This window comes from Anopheles cruzii, chromosome 3 (assembly GCF_943734635.1).
Source record: "Anopheles cruzii chromosome 3, idAnoCruzAS_RS32_06, whole genome shotgun sequence".
Taxonomy (NCBI): Eukaryota; Metazoa; Arthropoda; class Insecta; order Diptera; family Culicidae; genus Anopheles; species Anopheles cruzii.
Window position 1 is genome coordinate 65,072,271 of NC_069145.1, and position 18,740 is coordinate 65,091,010.

Here is an 18,740-nt window from a genome sequence, read left to right on the forward strand (position 1 = left end):
CCGGATTCGAACCTCGCTTATCTTACCCGTTTCAATCCCGAGCGAACGATGCACGGAGCCAACGTTGGCCCCCGACTTGCCACCCGAGTCAGTCGGTGCTGTGTCGGTACAGAAGCCAGTCGGTCTGCAAGATCTGTAAGATCCGTTTTTCCAGTGATCCTCAGAGTCATGGGTGAAAGTGTACAGTTGCGTGCGGCAGTTGTTATTGGGTTGTGGCTGTTCGGAGCCCTCAATGCTGCTCCGGCCGCGATCAATGCCATGCCGTTGCCAAAAGCTGACGCAGTGAGCTCAGCTACGCCCATCAGCAGCCCTGAAGCTCAAGCTCCTCCGCTGGCCAATCCGCTGCCGGCGCAAGAAACCGAGGGCGTGAGCTCAACCACGACCGACAACTATGCGCAGATTGCCCTTGCGTACACATCGAAACCGAGCACGTTGGAACGGCTTCACTATTCGGCGGGAGTGCACAAGTTTTTCGTTGGGCCGCACGAGGACACCGTAAAGCGAACACTGGAGGAGTATCACGACAAATTTGAACGCTTCGAGCAGAATGCCTTGCGGGTTAGCTTTGAAATGGTGCAATTGGTGGCGGATTAAAATGACAAATGGATTGTTTTATGGTAACTTTTTTCCTCTCTAGACCACGCCAAGATACAACAGGAAACCGCCAAGCGTTTACTAGTTGACTGTGCCTAGAGCACTCAACTGGCAGTTCACATTTCATCGCAGCATCAGCGTGTGTCAACGATGCGCTGGCCTAATCTCGCGGGATTCCCACAAGCAACAGGCTGATTGATAGTGAACCGAGATGCGTGACCCGCGAGAAGCGCTTATCATTTCGTGAGCCAATGACGCCGTGCTGCATGCATCCAAACAGTCAATAAATGATAGTGAACCACCCAAGAAAGACGCTACTTTAAATGCGGCAAAAATCATCATCAGCATCATAAATCGTTCTTGAAGTGGGGCACAGGGATTCCAAGTTGCACCAGCGAGCGCCGGAAAGTTCTTGTTCGACCAGCATCAGCCCAACGGTGCACCACAATTACACTACGGCAGCTGTGTGCGCCTGTCGGCCGTCTCATTAATTGCTGTTACCACCAGCTGGTGTGGCCAAGCTACTGTTTCGCGTGCATTCCGGGTGCACTTCTTTATCCGCACCCGGGCTGGGTTGTATATAATTCTGCCGTAAAGAACGCTGCCGGGAGTTGTGCGGAAAAATGTCAATGACACGTACCAGCGCACCAGGCGCCCCGAAATTAGTGTAGACCCGGAATCGAATCGAAAGAAAAACTAAAATTTTCTCATTTAATCCCGACGGGCACGGCGTGCCGAACGAACTGTTTGTTTAAAATATTCAAGATACAGAAAGACGTAGGGGGAGCTCAGATGCGGCTGAGGAAGTAGCCCATCAGAGACACACCGAAATGGAGAGAAAAAAAGAAGCGACGCGGAGAGCTTTGAAGGGATTTAAAAATTCAATTATCGCTTAATTATGTGAAATGATTGTTTTTCCATCGGAATGGCCCGTTGGCCATGCTACGGCGCTGTATATTGCTAAGTTGACCGGTTTGGAACTTTTAAAAATGAATTCATGTTTTTATTTATAAAAAAGGACAACTAAACAACACAACGTACCAGGCAGTCGGGCCATCCCTCGGAGGACCGCATCGTGCACGGCGCTGATTCCGATGCCGAGCTTGTTCCGACCACCGTCGAGGCTTCCGCCTCCGGCATCGTTCGGACCGGACGATCCGTGCAGCTTGGGTGGACTGGAGCATGGAAGACTTGCGTAGCGCTGTGGCATGGCGTTGGGTGGACGTGTCTTTGGCTGTAAACAGGAAAAGAAAAACGAAACGAAAATCGGAAGCGATGAGTTCAGTTACACATTGGCGACAGGAATCGGGGGTCCCACGGTGGCTCTATGAAATGCATTATTTTGTAAGACTATACTTATTATCACATTGTCTAGTAGTTTCGTTAACGTAAACTCATTTTCAAAGCTCCATCGAATTGATCCAACGAATGGATTGAACTCTGATCAAAGGAGCACTAGCACGGAGTTTGAAGCGCATGAAATAGTTTTGCAAAACAGATCAATGCACACTTGATCACTAGAAAGGCGAACCCGGTAATGAGAACAGCTTTTCATCGAACTACCAATGGGACGGTCATGTATATAAACCTTGGTCGTGAGGACCGAAGCCCGGTGAATACGAATTGAATGCGCGAGAAAATAGAAATGCACGCTGTGAACGAAAATATCGCAACGCAGTATGAAAATCGTTTATCTTTATGAAAGCTAAAAACGGGCATCGCCTTTATGGACCAGTTATGGGGCTTTCGCTTTGCATTGATTTCGAGGATTAACGTACACCATACAAACGAGCGAATGGAAAACGATCTCTTATTACTCGATAATACGCCCGATAAATATCTTTCTCGCTCGCTCTGGGCAAGATACGGACTCTCGGCGCCCCGTTGATCATCACACGCTCCGGCCAAAGTAAACAGCGATTTTCCCATTTGCCCTGCAACCGTCCCCGGAAAGGATGATAATGAATTTGGGGGAATAAAATATTGGTAACTATCATTTGTTTTACCCCGACCCAGCACGTCGTTGTCGTCCTCTGCTGCGTGGTCTTGCTCCGCTGAATGTTGCCTCCGGTGAATGGGCCCCAGCATGGCCCAGCCAGCAGCGTGGCCAAACATCAACATAAAAGCATAAGACTATCGCGCCACAGCCAGAGCGTGGTGCGAGGAATGTGACCGACGAAATTTATTTAACATTTCGTATCGTTGCCGGGATGCGATTTTCGTCCCCTAGATGGCGGGTGTCCCGTAGGAGGAAGGGGCCCGGTTGATTGGGCCGGAACCCGGAACCGACCGGAGCGCCGTTGGCGTCCCACATACACAGCCGGGCGCGGCGACGAGACCAACCGGACAAGATTTGGTTGGAAGAAATTACATTTTTATGTGATTTATGCTTCCGACGGCTCCGACGTCTGCAGAGCGGCCATGCGTCGGAAAGATCAACCCGGTGCCGTGGGGGAGGGTGGTTATGTGACACGAAAAGATGCCGCGCTAGCGAGTCAGAAGTTTGCCCGGAGAAGTTTGCTCTCCGTAAGGTAGCCCTGCGCGGACGATGACGCCATCGTCGGCCAAATATACTTTTACAGTCACATTGGCGAGGGGCTGAAGAAAAACTAGCTGCTGCCCCATAGACCATCGGAAGCGCCCGTATTTGCCATGGGGGAGTTCAAATGTTTTGCTAAACGATGACTGCCTGCAGTGGCCCCGCTGCTGCTGCTGCTGCTGGAGCCACTTTAGCTAAACTATTTTCTTCCGCGCTCAAGAACGAACGGACCAGAACGGACCGGACGGGTAAAGTGGTTTCGGCGAATCTGGAGCGCAACGATGAAGCGCGTATTTATTTTACTGCGCGGCCCGCACTAGACGTTAGAAGGAAATTTACAATTTGCTCAAAACTATCTCAAACATGGCGAATGATGAAGATCGTTACACGGTGGAGTCCGGTTTTTTTGGCTTTTGATAGGTTGAAGTGCAAATGTTTGTAAAGTTCAGCCAACGAAAGCTAAGGCTGAGTGGGAACTTCAGGTAGAAAGCGATCAATTTCGTAGAAACGTCGCTCCGAGCAGGGACTGCTGTAGATGTGAAGCGTAAGTGACGTGTCAGATAGACATGCCTATGACAAAAGAAAAGCGTACCTACTGAGGGGCCACGCGCACATAATTTATTCACTACACATGCAACATAGATATTCCATTTGGTAGCATTACGGGACGGATGGTGGCCTTTTGACAAAGAAAAAACACAGGGCCGGGACGCTGGTGGCCCTAGGTCAACGGCGCGGGCAGTCGGTTGTGGGAAGAAATTCATCTTCCGCCTATCGGGTGCCCTTTGGCAACACAATCATCATCATCAACCTGATGGGACAGCTTGACACCCGAACCGCCGGCCGGCCAAACCGAACCGAACCCGAACCCGAACGGAGTATCAATAATTCACCGAAAATACGTGGCGCACTAGGCGCCTCCATCGGGGGCTCGGCAGAAAGGCTTATAGACGGAGGAGCGCCGCAACCAACCCCGTTTCTTCCCGAACTAAATCGAAGCTCGGACCGTGAGGTGGACTTTGTGGCCGCCGCAACGCCTGCCGTAGTGGAACGGGGTCAAAGGACGAAAAAGGGACCCTCGCATCAATCTAGTGAGTTATATTTTTGGCCCGGGTCCCGGGCTCTCTAATAACTTTTTGTCCCCGAGCCCGGCTCGTGAGTTTCCGATCGGAGCGCGCGCGTACCGCAAATGATGCGAAGCCGACCGAAATGTTGTTTCCAAATAACGTTTCGGCCGAAAATAACTCATCTCTACGCAACTCCTTAGGCACTCCTAAGCTGATACCGTTCGGGAACGAGGGGGGCGGCAGTTGATTGGAAGTGACACTCTAGGTTCGCACACACACACTTTCGGCCCACACCCGAGAGAACGCCGGAGGACCCCCGGAGGCGATAATCCATTTCTGCCGCCAAAAGGGATGGCCCTACGCCGGTATTTCGGGAGGGTGACAAAAACCCGAAACTCTCCGTGGATCCGTGTCAGCGGGCTGTGCAGTGCGATGGAGTACGGTGCCCGTCACGCTTCGCACAGGGACGTAGAGTACGCTCTACGCGTGCCCGTTTTTGGGCACAAATACACTCGGAAGATGTGCTCGGCGGAGTGAAAGTGCTAATACACTCGTGACGGAGACATATATTTTTAATCTGCAAAACCGACAGCAATATGGCTCGGTTGCGGTTTGGGAGATTAAAATGGGGCTTTTTTGGGTTAATAATGAACCGGCTTGCGACAGCCGCTTACTGTTAAAGGTTTATCCGAACCGGAAAGATCATCCCCGAGAATCACATTTCTAGGTCCTCCATAGGTTCCACAAAATCCCGTAAATTATTGTGTCTCTTTGTCGTTCCTTGTGCGATGATATCATGATTACAATTTCTAATGAATCTTTTTTCATAAATCTACCAAATTTCAATGTCAAGAACCACTTATTGCTGTGGACCTAGAGATTCCTTCTATGTTCGAGTTTGCGGGCTTTTCCAGAAAAGCATATCCTAGTATTCAAAGTTGTGTAATATTTGGAAACTAAGGCATTTTATTTTTTTAAGAAAAACTGGAAGCGGCACTTGAAAGAATTTATTTCCAAAGATCTTGATTAGTACGACAAGGAAATAAAAATGGATTAGTGCGGAACGGGAACAAACATTAACAAATCAGTGAATTGGAATGAAGCAGTAAAATAGTTTGAAGTTGTAATCAAATCTTCGCCATCAACCACGTGTCAGAATGTCGTCCAAATTGCTGTGATGAAGCATTCCATCAGGGGCTGATAACCGTTAACTTCTGTCATTCATAAATTCATAAACCTGTCCTCCCAGCACAGGGATCATAAAGCTGAACGCTACCCCAGGGCACAAGTAAGACTTCTCTCGTACTTACCAGTGTGGTTTGGGTTGGACTCTTGCTGATGATGGTTTCCTCGCGCGAGGACGGTTTGTTGTCGCTCGAATTGTCACTGTCGCCGATGCTGATCGCGTCCGAGGTGCGGATCGATTGGCTTCGGCTTCGCCACTCGGTCTGGCCATTCTCCGTCGCTAGCCGTCGCTTTGGCGATGTTGTCGGTGAAATTCTGTGGACGAATAGACAGGGAACAGATCAAACGGAGAGCCGGTTAAGGGAGAAGTTGCTTTGTTCGAGCCGTGCGACCGCATAATCGAATTGTAGAGTCCGTCGAATGAGTGGTTCGCGCGGTCTGGTCTAGGCGGCTGTGTGCGTTTTGTTTGGTTTCCCCTTTTTGGAATCCATTGCGCCAGAACGCAGCGCCAGCGCCATAATAACTCCGGTCTTGATTGCACGCCTTCCGTCCCGAAAACCACCAGCCCACCCGACAGATAAATCAGCACATCTTGGGACTCATTCCCTGGTGCGCGGCAGACGGTGCCTTCGTCGGCTTCGTGTCTGTGCATCCCGTGTCCCTCGGAGGGGAAGAAAACCTTTTGCCTTAAAGATGTTCATTTCTTCTTTGTGTCTGGCTGGCTGGCTGTGGGTCGCAGCGACACAGGGAGGCGGTGGTGGCGAACCAGAAGCAGACGCCAAGAACGGTGGGAGCACAAATGGTCGTCTGGGTGCATCTGCCGCGACTGGTCACAGACCCCCGCTCCGCGTCTGGGACCGAGACGAGACTGCACTTTTCCGAACTCCACTTTTTCCCCGACGGTATCGGGTCGAGACATCGGAAGCAACGAACGCGCGAGGACCACTTTTTCGAAAAGGTTTTTCCCACCGGGAAAATCGGGCTGCAGTAAGCCAAAAAATCCCGTGCCCGCTCGTCTTCTCGCCGATTTTGTCAGTGATTAAACGTTAGTGCCCGATAACGAACTGTCGAGGTCGGCGGGGTTTTGTGGTGTCTGACGGTGGCAGTCGGAATTGAAAACGTGCCGGCTGGCGCAGCGTGAAGTATGTGAAGAGTTGGCACTTTATTTGAAGACTTTTCGTCCGTGAGCTCCGAAGGACAATTACAGTGCGGCGGAGGAGATCAAAGCGAACCTTGCGGGCCGGGCTGTGACAGTCCGTTTGGTTGACAGACTGCTATATTAGCATGATGAATTGCGGTCTAATGAATGATGCAATTTTTAACGATTGTGAGAGTCACATTTTGTCATAAAGACTGGAGTCCAACGATGGTTCAGCGAAGGTAGACCTGCTTCAGGGTTCAAAGTGTCGCATGACACAAAATCGAACGAGAAAAGTTCCGGATGTAATTCCGAACAGTTTAGCAGTCGTCGTGATCGTAACCTGCTTTATTTCCGCCAGTCCTGTGGAAGATTGCGGAAGCCCGCAGGGTTTATGCTGAGATTGAAGCTTTGGGTAAACCTGTCAGCTCTGAGATTGCATCCGATTCTCCAAACTCGAAGAAGGGATCAAGATCAGCAAATCAGGGAGTTGGCAAAAACAATCTTCCAAACAATCTACCAAACTTTATCCACTTCTTGTGCGCTTCGTTCGGTGATATGCAAACACGAGCGCACGGGAGAACGCTGACCGTTTTTGTCGACCAAAACGGTAGCGAAAATGCGGATCCGCGAGCGAAACTTTGCCGGAATTGTGTGACTCTCGCCGTCCGGTAATGGAAACAGTGCAGAAAGAAGATGTTATCGGCTGCCAGGCACGAAGGACTTGATAGGGATGCAAAATAAATCCGAACCCAGATCGTCCGATAACCGGCATACGGTTGATGTTGTTGATCAAATGGGGCGCCCAGCTTTCGAATAGTTTTTTCTATCGCAAAGAAAACTTTTCCATAAAAATAGTTTGCTGTTTGGGTTCACCATAAATCAAGGAAAGTGGAACATTCAAACGCTCTGGCATCACGTCCGCACACTGATCCATGTTCGGTGCAGTTGGACACCGATAATTCCATCACTTTCCTGGGTCTTTGGACCTTGCGTCGATAATTATAAATCGCGGTCAGTAAACCGTTCGAGCAATTGGTTGTTGCCTGACTTTCGGACCCGACATGAAGTTTCCCGCGGAGCAAACCAAAAAGGCAGCCTCCTAGAGGATCCACGTGAAACTTTGCGCCCTGTTTAGTGGGATCGGCGGGCACAAAACAACATACGGGGGTCCACCAAAAAAGAGCTGTAGACTGCTTAAAAAATTTAAGAAAAAATCGGATGTAATCGGGCGAACCACTGAATGGCACCGGTTAACGAATCGGACAAGGATCGATCGGGTCCCAGCCGAGAGCGGATTAGCAATGGTGACGGGGCCATTGATACCGTAAGATTACGGCCAGTAGGGCGCGTTCGGCGATCGGCGATTACGGAATTCCTACTAACCGACCGACACAGCAGTGGCAGCCCGAACACGAGCCCGAGCAGTGGTTCCGGAGGGCTGAAGAACCGGAAGGAACTGGCCGGCTTTGTGTAGGGCATTGTGCCATCGTCGTCGTCGTCGGGCGTATTTTCTATCGCATGCCGTTCCAACGGCAGACTGGTTTACATTAGGCCCGACCAGCCGAGCCGAGTTTCTCATTTCCCTGCGAGCGGGACACGCGATGGGTGGAAAGTTCAACAACCGGGAACCGGGAGCACTGTTGCTGGTGCGCGCGCCTCCATCTCGGGTGGTTGCACCGGGATTAAGGATGCATTTTTAATCCATCGCCCCGTGCCGTGTCGTGTCGTCTCGAACGTCGCCGTGATTCCGGTTCTTGACGGCACGGGAAGGCAGACTTTTGACAGACGTCTCTAGGGTTTTCGCGGGCTGGGAAGGTTTTTTTTCTTCTTGTCCGCCGCAGCCTACGAGCCGCGGGCCCTATCTATTGGGTGTGCAAAACGGGGCAATGGTTCAACGAACGTACGTTACGGGCATGGTTCGCTGTGCATTGGAGATGAGCTGCAGCCGGGTTTCCTCCGGCTTACATGCGGGCGCTCGACACAGACGGGGTCGTGGACATGAAAATTGGATCCGGTTTTTGTTGCGAGATTTTCTGAAGGGTACAGGAAATTGGAGTTCCCTGCACGGGCGTCGTCAATTAAGAATTACGATCGAAGACCTTCGCGGGTAGGCAAAAATTGACAAGAATTTCTCTTCAATTTACGTAGTGAATGAAATTTGTTTTTTTATTAATATTTTGACACTTTATTCGATCAACTTTGCCCGACAAGCCTTACGCCACAAGCCCAACTGTACCGACCGAAAGTGGCCCATCGACCGAGCCGCCACAGGTTTCCGGTCCGGAAGGCCCGGAAGAGCGGTCGAGTAGATCAAATATTTAGCGTGTGTCTGCGGTGATAGGAAGACGGTGCAAACTGTCAAGTCAGCGGCCGACACAAATCCTTGCGGCTAGGCACACACACACACACACGTGCTCGCCGCCCTGGAGGCCTAGAACGCCAGACGGGTTATTTTCGATTATCCTCAGCACCGCACAGAAGGAGTAGGAGCACTTTTAGCGATGCAAAATAGGGCGGCAACAGGCAGCGATTCGCTACAAATCCGTGCCATCCGGCTGGTCCTTGTGACTCCGATATTAACATTGAAGTGCCGGGACTCTGCCGGGACGACGGTGGGCGCAATAACGTTCAATATTCCGCCACCGAAGCTGATCGGGCGAGCGCCGGATGCCCGGAGCGCTGGCGAAGATGCATATCAGCCGGGTCGGGAACCGGGCAGGATGGCCCGAGGCCCGAGTGTCGCACACTGCGCAGCGAGTGTTAAGCTTTCAATACACCGGCACAAGCAGAAACCGGAAGCGATGGTGAGCAAAAAAAAAGCCGACTAAAGTGGAGCGTCCTTTATTAGGTAGCCTTTCCAACGTGTTGTAACTGTTGTAACATTTCAGAAAGGTGGGGAAAGGATATCGCAGAACCAGGTAATCTTTTCGTAAGTATCCTCCATTCTTTTCTTGTTTTGTTACTCGACACGCTAAATCCATTCAGCGCACGCAACGTGATCGATAATGGTCAATATTCGAGGAGCGCCTGGCAAAGAGCGGCTCGCCTCGCGAAAGCTCCGGACTCCTTTCGCAGCCAGCGGCGCTGGAAGGAAGCTGATTAGAGATAGCGAGTGTTAAATGGCCGGCGGCGTAATCGAGTACGGTGCGCCACTTGGAAGCGGGCCGATTAATCTTCCATGATTGCTAAATAAATCCCGGCCGCCGCCACGATATGGCCCCCGGATGCGCTCTCTGCGGATGCTGTATATCCTTGCGAGTGCGGGCTTAGGGCCGTCGAGAGGCCACCGGGCGGTCGCGGTGCCGGTTTCGGGCAATGCGGCGGTCAGTTGCCGTGCCGTTCAGTTATTCTAAATTATTCAATCGCAACTCGGCGCTTCTCGGGAACGTGGCCGTCCATTGGCCGTTTCCCGGGTTGATCGCCGTGATGTCCAGAGTGGCAGTGTATGTGGTGCGCGCTTCCGCCGATCCAGAATAGTTGTTGTGTGTCGATTAATTATTAAATCGAACGTAAATCGGGGCCCCGTTGCAGTGGCATCCGTTTTGGGGTATCGAGGTTTTCGGGCATCGAGGGACTCAAAATTCAGCACACACCGGAAACAGCTGTTGGGATAAGCCAGCGCGCGCCGCAGCTCTCCTCAAGCCGCCACTGCGGCACAATCTGCTATGCGGTATGTTAATTGTTCCGTCAACCGAATGTTTATCGTGGCCGAAAGCTAGAAAGCCGCGCGAAATGCCGGATAGCTAATTGTGATTACATTTCGAGCACGGTAACTGCAGCAGTTGATGTCAATTTGGACGGTGGCCATGATGCCAGCGTCAGCTGTCGGAATATGCGGGCGAAAAGTTGGAAAAGTCGTGTGCCGTTTGTAAGCATATCAATAAAGGAAGGAAGGAAGCGAATAAATGCCAAAAACATTCAATCGCACAGAACGGGGTCAGATTGGTATTGGCCAGAACGAAAAAAAAATCAGGTTCACAAACATTACATCGGGCGGTGGATCGCAGTAAAAACTCCTGTGGATCACTTTTCATCTCCTGGCGGGTCTCCTGTCCGCAAAATAAATAATCTAGGACAGTAGGGCGGCCACAAGGATAGGCTCCGGTCTTCCGGCATCGCCAGTGCTTGTCGGGTTTGGTTTTAATCGAATTTTGTGGTCGCTCGCCGGTCGTGATGCAGTGTGTCCTTTCGCTGTCGTCTTCGTTCGGTGCGGTTGTGACACCGGCTGGCCACGTGCCTGTGCGTGCCAAGAGGGTCCCCGATATTGCAAATATGGAAGCCCGACTACGGAACACATCCGTTGACGTACGGGTAACGGTCGTTGCGAGGACTCTTTGGCCCGACCGTTGCTCGAACTCTGTGCTGCTGATGGAACCCGAAAACCCGGTGCCGGGAACCGGGAAAACGGGCCTCCGCAGCAGTTGTTGTTGTGGTCGAGTTTCGCATACCACCGCAGAGCGCAGAGTAGTGGCCACCACGCTGGTAGATGACCTAATAACTCAATTTTCAATTTAACCAAGCCGGATGATGATGGAACGGTATCCTGCGGTTTGGCGAACGGGCGCTGTCGAGGCGGTGATCGGTATTCTGTCGCTCATCGCCGTCGGGGCCAATACCTGGGCGGGCGCAGGTTCTGAAGTGGAGCGCACTTGATCCAGCTATCGGGGCAACCGATATACCGTTCCAACGTACGGTGGCACTATTTTGGCAGTGATTGAGTGATGGGTCACATCGTCCTCAATTCGGCGTAGACGCCGACCGAGCTCGACGATGGTCAAGCGGGTCGAAATATTTCAATATCGCAGGTAGCAGGGCATCGGAATGGAGTGCTACTATTCGCAAGATTCCATAACGTTTCGCACTTAATTATAATTCGGACCGCATTCGCGAATCCAGTTCGGAAGGTCCATTCGGATGTTGTTGTACGGGAAAGATTCCTGGAGCTGCAACATGCAACGTAAAAAAATTCGAGCGAATTCAATTTATCCAAAACTAAACCAAATGCACATAAACACTTGAAGCTCCCCCGACGTGCACAAGGCTGTGCACAGGAAGTTTGTTCGTTAACTGTTGGCGGCGTTCCGAGCACCATGCGCCTCCACCGGGAACGGCGTGAGAAGCTAGAAAACTTTCGTTACTTTTTTTTCCTTCCCCCGATTCACAATGTTGTAGAAAGTTTTAATTAAAAACAACGTACAACACCACTACGGGTGTACAACTTTGCATCGCTCTGCAAATTATGAATAACTATAACACCTGACGCCGGCAGCAGGACAACGGACCCCGGATAGACAGATGTCATCGCGTTCGAATCGTCGCGTGGGGCATTCCTGGTGGCACTCAGCGCCGTCGTTAGCGCTACAGCCCGTCCAAACTTAGCTCCCCAGCCCGCAGTGTAATTCAAATTTGTTCGTGGGCAATGTTCGCCCAGTGACCCAGGGGTTCGGTCACTTCGGGCTAAAGTGGTGAATGTTGGCATTTTTTTTATTGCATCCCGCAAACGGAACTGTAACGTGCTGTGCTGATCCAAATTAAAAGTTTCCCACTAAAGTTAGTATCGTTTGTGGTCAGCGACAACGACAGCGTCATTGCGGCCCACTCCCTGGGGATAACGAACCCTGACCTTAGGCAAAAATGTTCCGTTGTTACATCGTCCTTGGCGCCTGGTTTCTATTTTTGGGGAGTGTCATTAGCGAATCAGTTTGATCGTGGTGTGGTTTATGAATCTATCACTGCCTCACGGTACGTCGTGCCTCACGGTACACAAATCGATCGCCCGACCTGGCGCCCTTCCAACGGATGGCGTGATAAAGGTCAGTATCGAATTTCGAACAGCGCTCCGTGGCATAATTTGGCACTTTTATAGATACACAAACCACCGAAAGCGGAAGTTAATCGGCTGAAACCTTTAGCATGTCTGCCCCGGGCCAGCAAACAATGGCCCGGATGTCTCAATTACGTTATCGTTCGTGGTGGGGATTGTTCCTGGGGATTGTTAAAGGTGAGAGGAGAACTTTTTATGCGTCATGTTATGCGGATCGTGATTGGATGTTGGTGTCACAATTGATACAGTAGAAATCAAATCTTGATCGACTCTTCAAAATGAACGATCAACAAATAGGCAGTTTTGAAACTCATTGACTATTGTTAAAGTGGCTTAAACATCTAATTTATGACGTTTTTTATTTGACAAAAAAATAATTATTATCAAGTCATTTGCTTTTCGCACACTGCGAAATGGAGACGCTTGGTGCTTCACCTCTGAACGAATCTATCTATTTTCGTTAAATTAGCTATTTTCGTTGCGCCTGAAAGCGCAAGTATATTTATGAAAGTATTTTGTAAATCCAAACAGCTACTCAAGACAACGAAACATGTTCCACGGTAAAAGATGAAACACCGAGACAGGGTTACCGCTTTAAAGGCGTCCCTTATCCGGCACTTCAATCACGGCTAAGGCAACACACACGGAATGCCGAAGGGCAAATGGTGTTTACTATTTCGCCGTTACCGAACACGGGGGCCCACCTTTCCGCCAACGCCAACAGCAGATCCAGCCGAGTCCAGGGAACAGTTTCCTCCCCAGTGCAGTGCATTCATCCCCCGTGTACGTGTATTTATGAAAAGCATTATGTTCCATCATCGGGTCAACACTCTGTCACTCTTGGGGATGGGGGAGCTCTCGACTTTTGAGCGCCAAAGTTGTCGGCTTTGCCAGACGTTTGTGTTTGTGTTTGCTTTTAATTTTTTGCCCCACACACACAACGGTTGTGCGCTGTCTGCTGGATCCCTTTCAACTCGTTACTCAGCACCGGGCGGCTTTAAGGACGACTTTCGCTTTACGGTGGCTCCATTATTTGTGATGCCGGATCACGAGCCGGACTGATTAGCTGCGAGTGTGTGTGAAACCCTCGCAGAGTGGTCTTCTGTCGGGGTGCAGGAACGAGGGTCCCGGTTTCCTGTTTGGCGTGTAGCGGTCTTCCCGCTTTTATGCTCCGTGTTCCCGGAGGTCTTTTGTTCCCCAATTTTTGCCTTGCGAGTAACTTTCAGCTCAAAGTATAAAAAAAACCTTTACGAGCTACATTACATCGTCTTCAAAAGCTCAAGCCACACACAGTGACTGATCCGTTAGAGTGTTTGTGCGTCGTAGTTGTTCTTGTGTTTCGAGTGCGCTCTCGAGAGGACACTCGAATTCTGTAGTTTTAATTCTGCGTATGTTTTCTGCATTGTAAGTATTGCATTCCAGCTCAGTGAAGTGATTAAAAAGGTCCTTTAGTTTGGTAGAAATCTACTAATTACATACGACGGTTCTATCGAGTCTAATCGGTATCGTGCTGTTATTTTCTGCCTTAGCATGGAATACTTCTTCAACAATTTTGGGAAGAACTGAAAAGAACGAGTGTTTCACAACAATCACATCCTTAGAGCTTACGCTAATGAAATGTCGACGATCGTTAGGGGTTGCGGTGCGTCGTTCCGTTTCCGCTGGAACGGATTTTGAGGTCCCGAAGGGTAAACAAGTAATCGTACTTTTAATGCAATTTGCGAGCGCCGTAAGCTCGATCCATCGCTTGCCGGTGCCTCGTATCACGCTTACCTTGGCAGCAAATTGGAAATTATTCGTTCCGCTTCCTCGGGCGAAGGCGGTGAATAGGTTTCGTCCGACGGCAGGGAGTGCTGCTGTCGTTGCTGTGGTTCGTAATGTGATGGTTCCTGTTCGGGCGGTTGTGGATGCTCTGCTGGCTGCTGCAGCGGCGAGGTTGCAATCGCTTCGTCTGTTGGTTGAAAATCAGGTACAAATTTTGCCCTGGGGAAGCAAGTTGTGAGAAAAAAAAATACGGTTTGAATTAAACAAAACAGTTTAGAAAGTGGGACGGAAATTGAGATTCAATGAGCAAGAACCGAGTGATCTACATCTGCAATCGTGTACACAAATCTGTAGAAAGACTACGGTACGCTGCGCAAGGACACAACTGCTCAACGTGCTCCAGAATGTGAATCGGGTGCAAATAGAGTCACCCGAGGGCGATCGCTAAATATTTGAAGGCACACCAAAGACCGGGAACCGGGGCACTTTATGCGACAATTTATTAAGCCTTCGGCCTTCCGTTTATGGTTTCCTTTTTATTTGTGCTTCACGTGCTTGGTTTTCGGGTCGTAAAAAAAGTTCGCCCCTCTATTCGGCAATATACCCGTGGCGACAGAGGCCGCAGGAGTCGAGAATGGTCTGGGCAAACAGAGCCCTATAAAACGGTACCATCCTTCCCCGTGACGCATAGCAGAGCAGCTTTGGTTAAGGTAAGTGACAACTTCCCTTCTAACGCGCTGCTCGCAACATTCGCCCTCTGGCTGGGCTTTTGCTGGGCCCTCTTTAAGAGTTACCCTTCACAGGGCCCCCAAAAAAACAAGAAGGACCTCGTAAAACGTTTTGAAGCTCGAGCAGCACATTCGACAACGCGACAGTGAAATTTAAGGATTCAAAGGATGGTGATCCAACGGACCAGCGACCGTGAGCGGTGAGGGAAGACTGGTTTCGAACATCTTTTCTCGATTTTCCAACCATTGCCAGTGACAACCGGTGGGGGGGCTCGCGCAGGCAAATGAGCCTTCTTTCGCTCCCCAGCAGCATAGGAAAGCTTACATTCTGCAGCCAAGAGGGTTACGGTTATGGTTTACGACACTCCCATTCGCATGTTTGTCGGGAAGTTTGGAGCATCTACTTTTCAGTTGATCATGGTTTCGGTGCTGCTTCTCATTCGATCTCACTCGCTCATTTTACGACGCAACAAGCTTAACGCCACGATGCGCTACATCTTTCACTTTGGTTCGAATGAATTCCGAGAACTGCTATCTGCGGTCTGTTGTTGTGAATATTTCAAGCACCATAAAATGCAGCGAAACGCTTGTCGACCGTCTTTGTAATGTGGGGTGCGAGGTTTGGCTGTGTTTCCATGAGGTTCGAGAAGTGAACTGAGGGTCGTGCCGACTTTTATTAATTTACAAGAAAAATAATAGGAACGATTGACAACATGCTGTGGCGTCCTTAGTAAATTATGCTCCGGTCAATTGCGCTATGCGTCAGAGAAATGGGAAAACTTTGCACACTTTGCACAGAACACTTTAAATTGCACACACGCCACAGCGTGTCTGCAGTTTCTTACAACAGTATCGCAAAGCACAGAAAAAAGCAACGCAATAATTTACAACGCAGCGCTTCAATGGGCGGCCCTCCAAAGGCCCCACTTTCGTGTGCCACACCGAGCACGGGAAAAGAAAAGCCTCGTTAAACATTAGCCTCATTAGGGGCATGTTGGCAGCATAAGTGCTCTTTGGGGCGCGAAACACAAATGCGCGGGAACGCGGCTCTCCTGGCAGCAGCTTTACCCGAGATCCGCTGGCCCGGTGTTACCGCAGCAAAATAAAAAAAACGGGGAAAAATTTAAACCCCCTACAGCACAAAGCTTTCGGCTTCGGGTCCTGTTGAACTTTTGACTCGAGGGCAGCAACAAAAAAATCTCAAACGGAACGGGAAATCCTTTGCTCGCAGTTTTAAATAATAACACGAAACCGGGCCAGTGCTGCGCCTGTCGGTATGCAATTTTCTTAACGTTGGCAAGAAACCGCTGGAACCGCTTTCATGCAGGAAAATGTGCCGCTATTCGCTCCGGGCTGCCACAGGATTGCAGGAGCAGAGAAACTAGTTGAATAACCCGTGCCGTACTGGAAACGCGCTCCAGTGCACCCGGAAGTGATTCCGTTGGATTTCATTTACATGCGTGCGGCAGAAAGGCGCTGTGGCTCCGAAGGCAAGCCCTGTTTTCTTCACCCGACACTCGACCGACATACCTTCTTCCGTTCATGCTCATGTAGCCATCGTCCTCGGACTGGTGGCCTTGCGATGGGCTATCCGGTTCGACCGCCGGATTGTGATGGTGATGATGGTGAAGGTGGTGGTGATGGTTCATGCGGTCCGGTTCCTCCTCGAACTCCGACAGGACCTTGTCGAGCAGTTCGAGCGATTTTTCCACATCATCGGTCGGCCTGGAAAGTGGTGGCGCAGAGCAGAACAAAGTTTATTAGTTTAATTATCGATATTATTGCTTTCCGCAATCTGTTAATGACGCACCCACCGCCGGCCAGTAAATCCTGACTCACGGAAGGGTGTGCGTTCGAAACAAAACATAATCATACTAATGATGCGGGGTTTGCAAAGATAGTTTGATAAGAGAAATCGCAAGAACACATGCTCCAGAACAGTGTGCCATTGCGGAATGAGCTATGCTCCGTTGACGTTGATTGATTGCTTTACAGTGTGCGAATCGAGTGGTATAAAATAATGTTAATTAAAACCGGCAAGGGTCCTTCTTGGCGCTGCACGCAATCGTCGACCCGGCGGCAGGACGAGCGTTCACACACGATGGCCGCCAAGCTGACGGACCAGCGCACTAACCGGCAGGGTGCAGACATGTTAGAAAATCGGCCCGGATGATGTTCCGAGCCGGTGTGTGTGTGTGTGTGTGTGTGTGTGTGCGAAAGGCCGGATGTTAAAAGGTGAAGCGTGAGCGCTTTCGCGGCGCGAAGGATACCGGTTTTTTTTTACACTCTCGCCCGACTAATGATGAATCGTTATGCTTTTAACTCGAAAGCGCGCCGGCGGGCGGGTACCGCTGCTAACCAGCCAGCATGCCGGGATGTAATACAACTATCACTATCCGTGGCGTACAAACGAGGACTTCCGTGGCGCACGAGTACCGCTGGCAGTAATGGGTTCCGGTTGATTAATGAGCCCACCGCTAGATGTCCTCTGCGCAAATGAGGGCACAGCTCAACCGTTGGTCCCACTGCAATCTTCTAGGTTGTTTGCGTTTTTAAACCCCCGTTCCCCCGTTTAGAGCTCGAATAAAAGCTCCATTAATTAAAGTTTGCCAATCAACGCCGGGAAACCGGGAACGAGGAAATGCATTATATGCAAGTGCAGTTCTAAAACCCGCGATCGCGATCGTGAAGGCTTCCGCCGGGGCTTTCGGAGTAAATAATTAAACGCTCCCTAAGTGGCAGTGGGAATATTTTTAAGTGTAATTATAGCCTCTAAAAGCACACCGGGGCATACGTGCATAAATCATTACGGCAGCCCGCGAGTAGGGCAGCATGTGTTGGAAAATGCTCACGCCGGTACGGGCTTTCCGGTTTTATGGAGCGCGGAAAACTATCCCATTCTTCGAACGGATCGGGCATGAAGACGCTGCGCTCACGGAATGGCATATATCTTATTCATGTGCGACGGCGGTTCAAGACGTCCCGCAGAAAGTTTCTTGAGTTTGAGCTTTTCACCCCATCAAATAATGCAACCATAAGCCGAGCTCAAAACGTGTACATGGCACGGCAATTAGATGCCGGCTCTCGGTTCATTGATCAGATCACGAAGACACTAGCTGTAGGTTGACAAATTCCCTGGCAAAATGTAGCCTAATTGGTTTCGCCTTTTTTCCCTGTGAAAACCCAAATGAGAACGGAAAAACCGACTCACTCTTGCTGTTGATGTTCCAGCAAATGGTGGTTCCTCACCATTTCGCTCAAATCGAATCCTCGTTTATTTCCCAACATTTTTCTAGCTTTTATTTCAACTAAAACATCGCACCCCACCATCGTTATGGGGCCGAGTGCCATGCAAAAGCTGCAGGTCCAACCAGCACCGGCGGCGGAAGTAAATTAATATGAAGCGAAAGTTTAAGTAACGTTTTACGAGGTCAGCGGTCATTACGTAGAGAGGCTCCCGGCTGGCCCGGCTCGAATCGGATCCGGTTATCGTTGATGAAATCTCGTTCTCTCGCATCTTCCCGCTCGTCGAATGTTATTACCGACCGGAAGAGTGACCATTTCCGGCCATTTTGCCGGCTCGTTCTAGGAAAATAGTGAAGATGGTGATGGGTGTGCGATGGCCACACAAAGGGTCGCGTGAATGATGGAAGATGGCAAGTCCCGTCAAATCAAAATCATAATCTGACCTAAAAATCAGTAGACTTTTAGTGTAGCCAGAAATACCGTTCCGTGGTAATTGGAGCTGAAGTCTTAAAACGGCCAAAGGCATTCTTGACGAGAAGTGAGCATGATTTATAACCCGTAAGCCACCTTCTGTAAAGAAGGTCAATTTGTGGAAGGTTCTTAATAGAATGCATCTTATGATGCAGCATTTTAATGCATAAAGTCGGAATTT

General features: G+C 50.1%; 2 protein-coding genes across 3 annotated transcripts in view; one reads left to right on the forward strand and one right to left on the reverse strand.

Annotated features, from left to right (window-relative positions):
* LOC128275541 (mucin-5AC) overlaps positions 1–18,740 on the reverse strand; it is a 79,893-nt gene that overhangs the window by 31,069 nt on the left and 30,084 nt on the right. Inside the window, exons 2-5 of the mRNA XM_053014083.1 lie at positions 16,373–16,567; positions 14,124–14,333; positions 5,511–5,700; positions 1,636–1,828 (exon numbers count right to left, since the gene is read on the reverse strand). Coding sequence (XP_052870043.1) covers positions 1,636–1,828; positions 5,511–5,700; positions 14,124–14,333; positions 16,373–16,567 — 788 coding nt within the window. The remainder of the gene's footprint in view (positions 1–1,635; positions 1,829–5,510; positions 5,701–14,123; positions 14,334–16,372; positions 16,568–18,740) is intronic.
* Positions 108–893, forward strand: LOC128275542 (uncharacterized). Of its 2 annotated transcripts, none has more exons than XM_053014084.1 (2): positions 108–573; positions 638–893. In XM_053014084.1, exons 1-2 carry the CDS (start codon positions 169–171, stop codon positions 677–679), a joined length of 447 nt encoding a protein of 148 aa, XP_052870044.1. In that variant the 5' UTR covers positions 108–168; the 3' UTR covers positions 680–893. The 2 variants fall into 2 exon arrangements, with proteins under 2 accessions (XP_052870044.1, XP_052870045.1); XM_053014085.1 differs by having other exon boundaries at positions 108–558.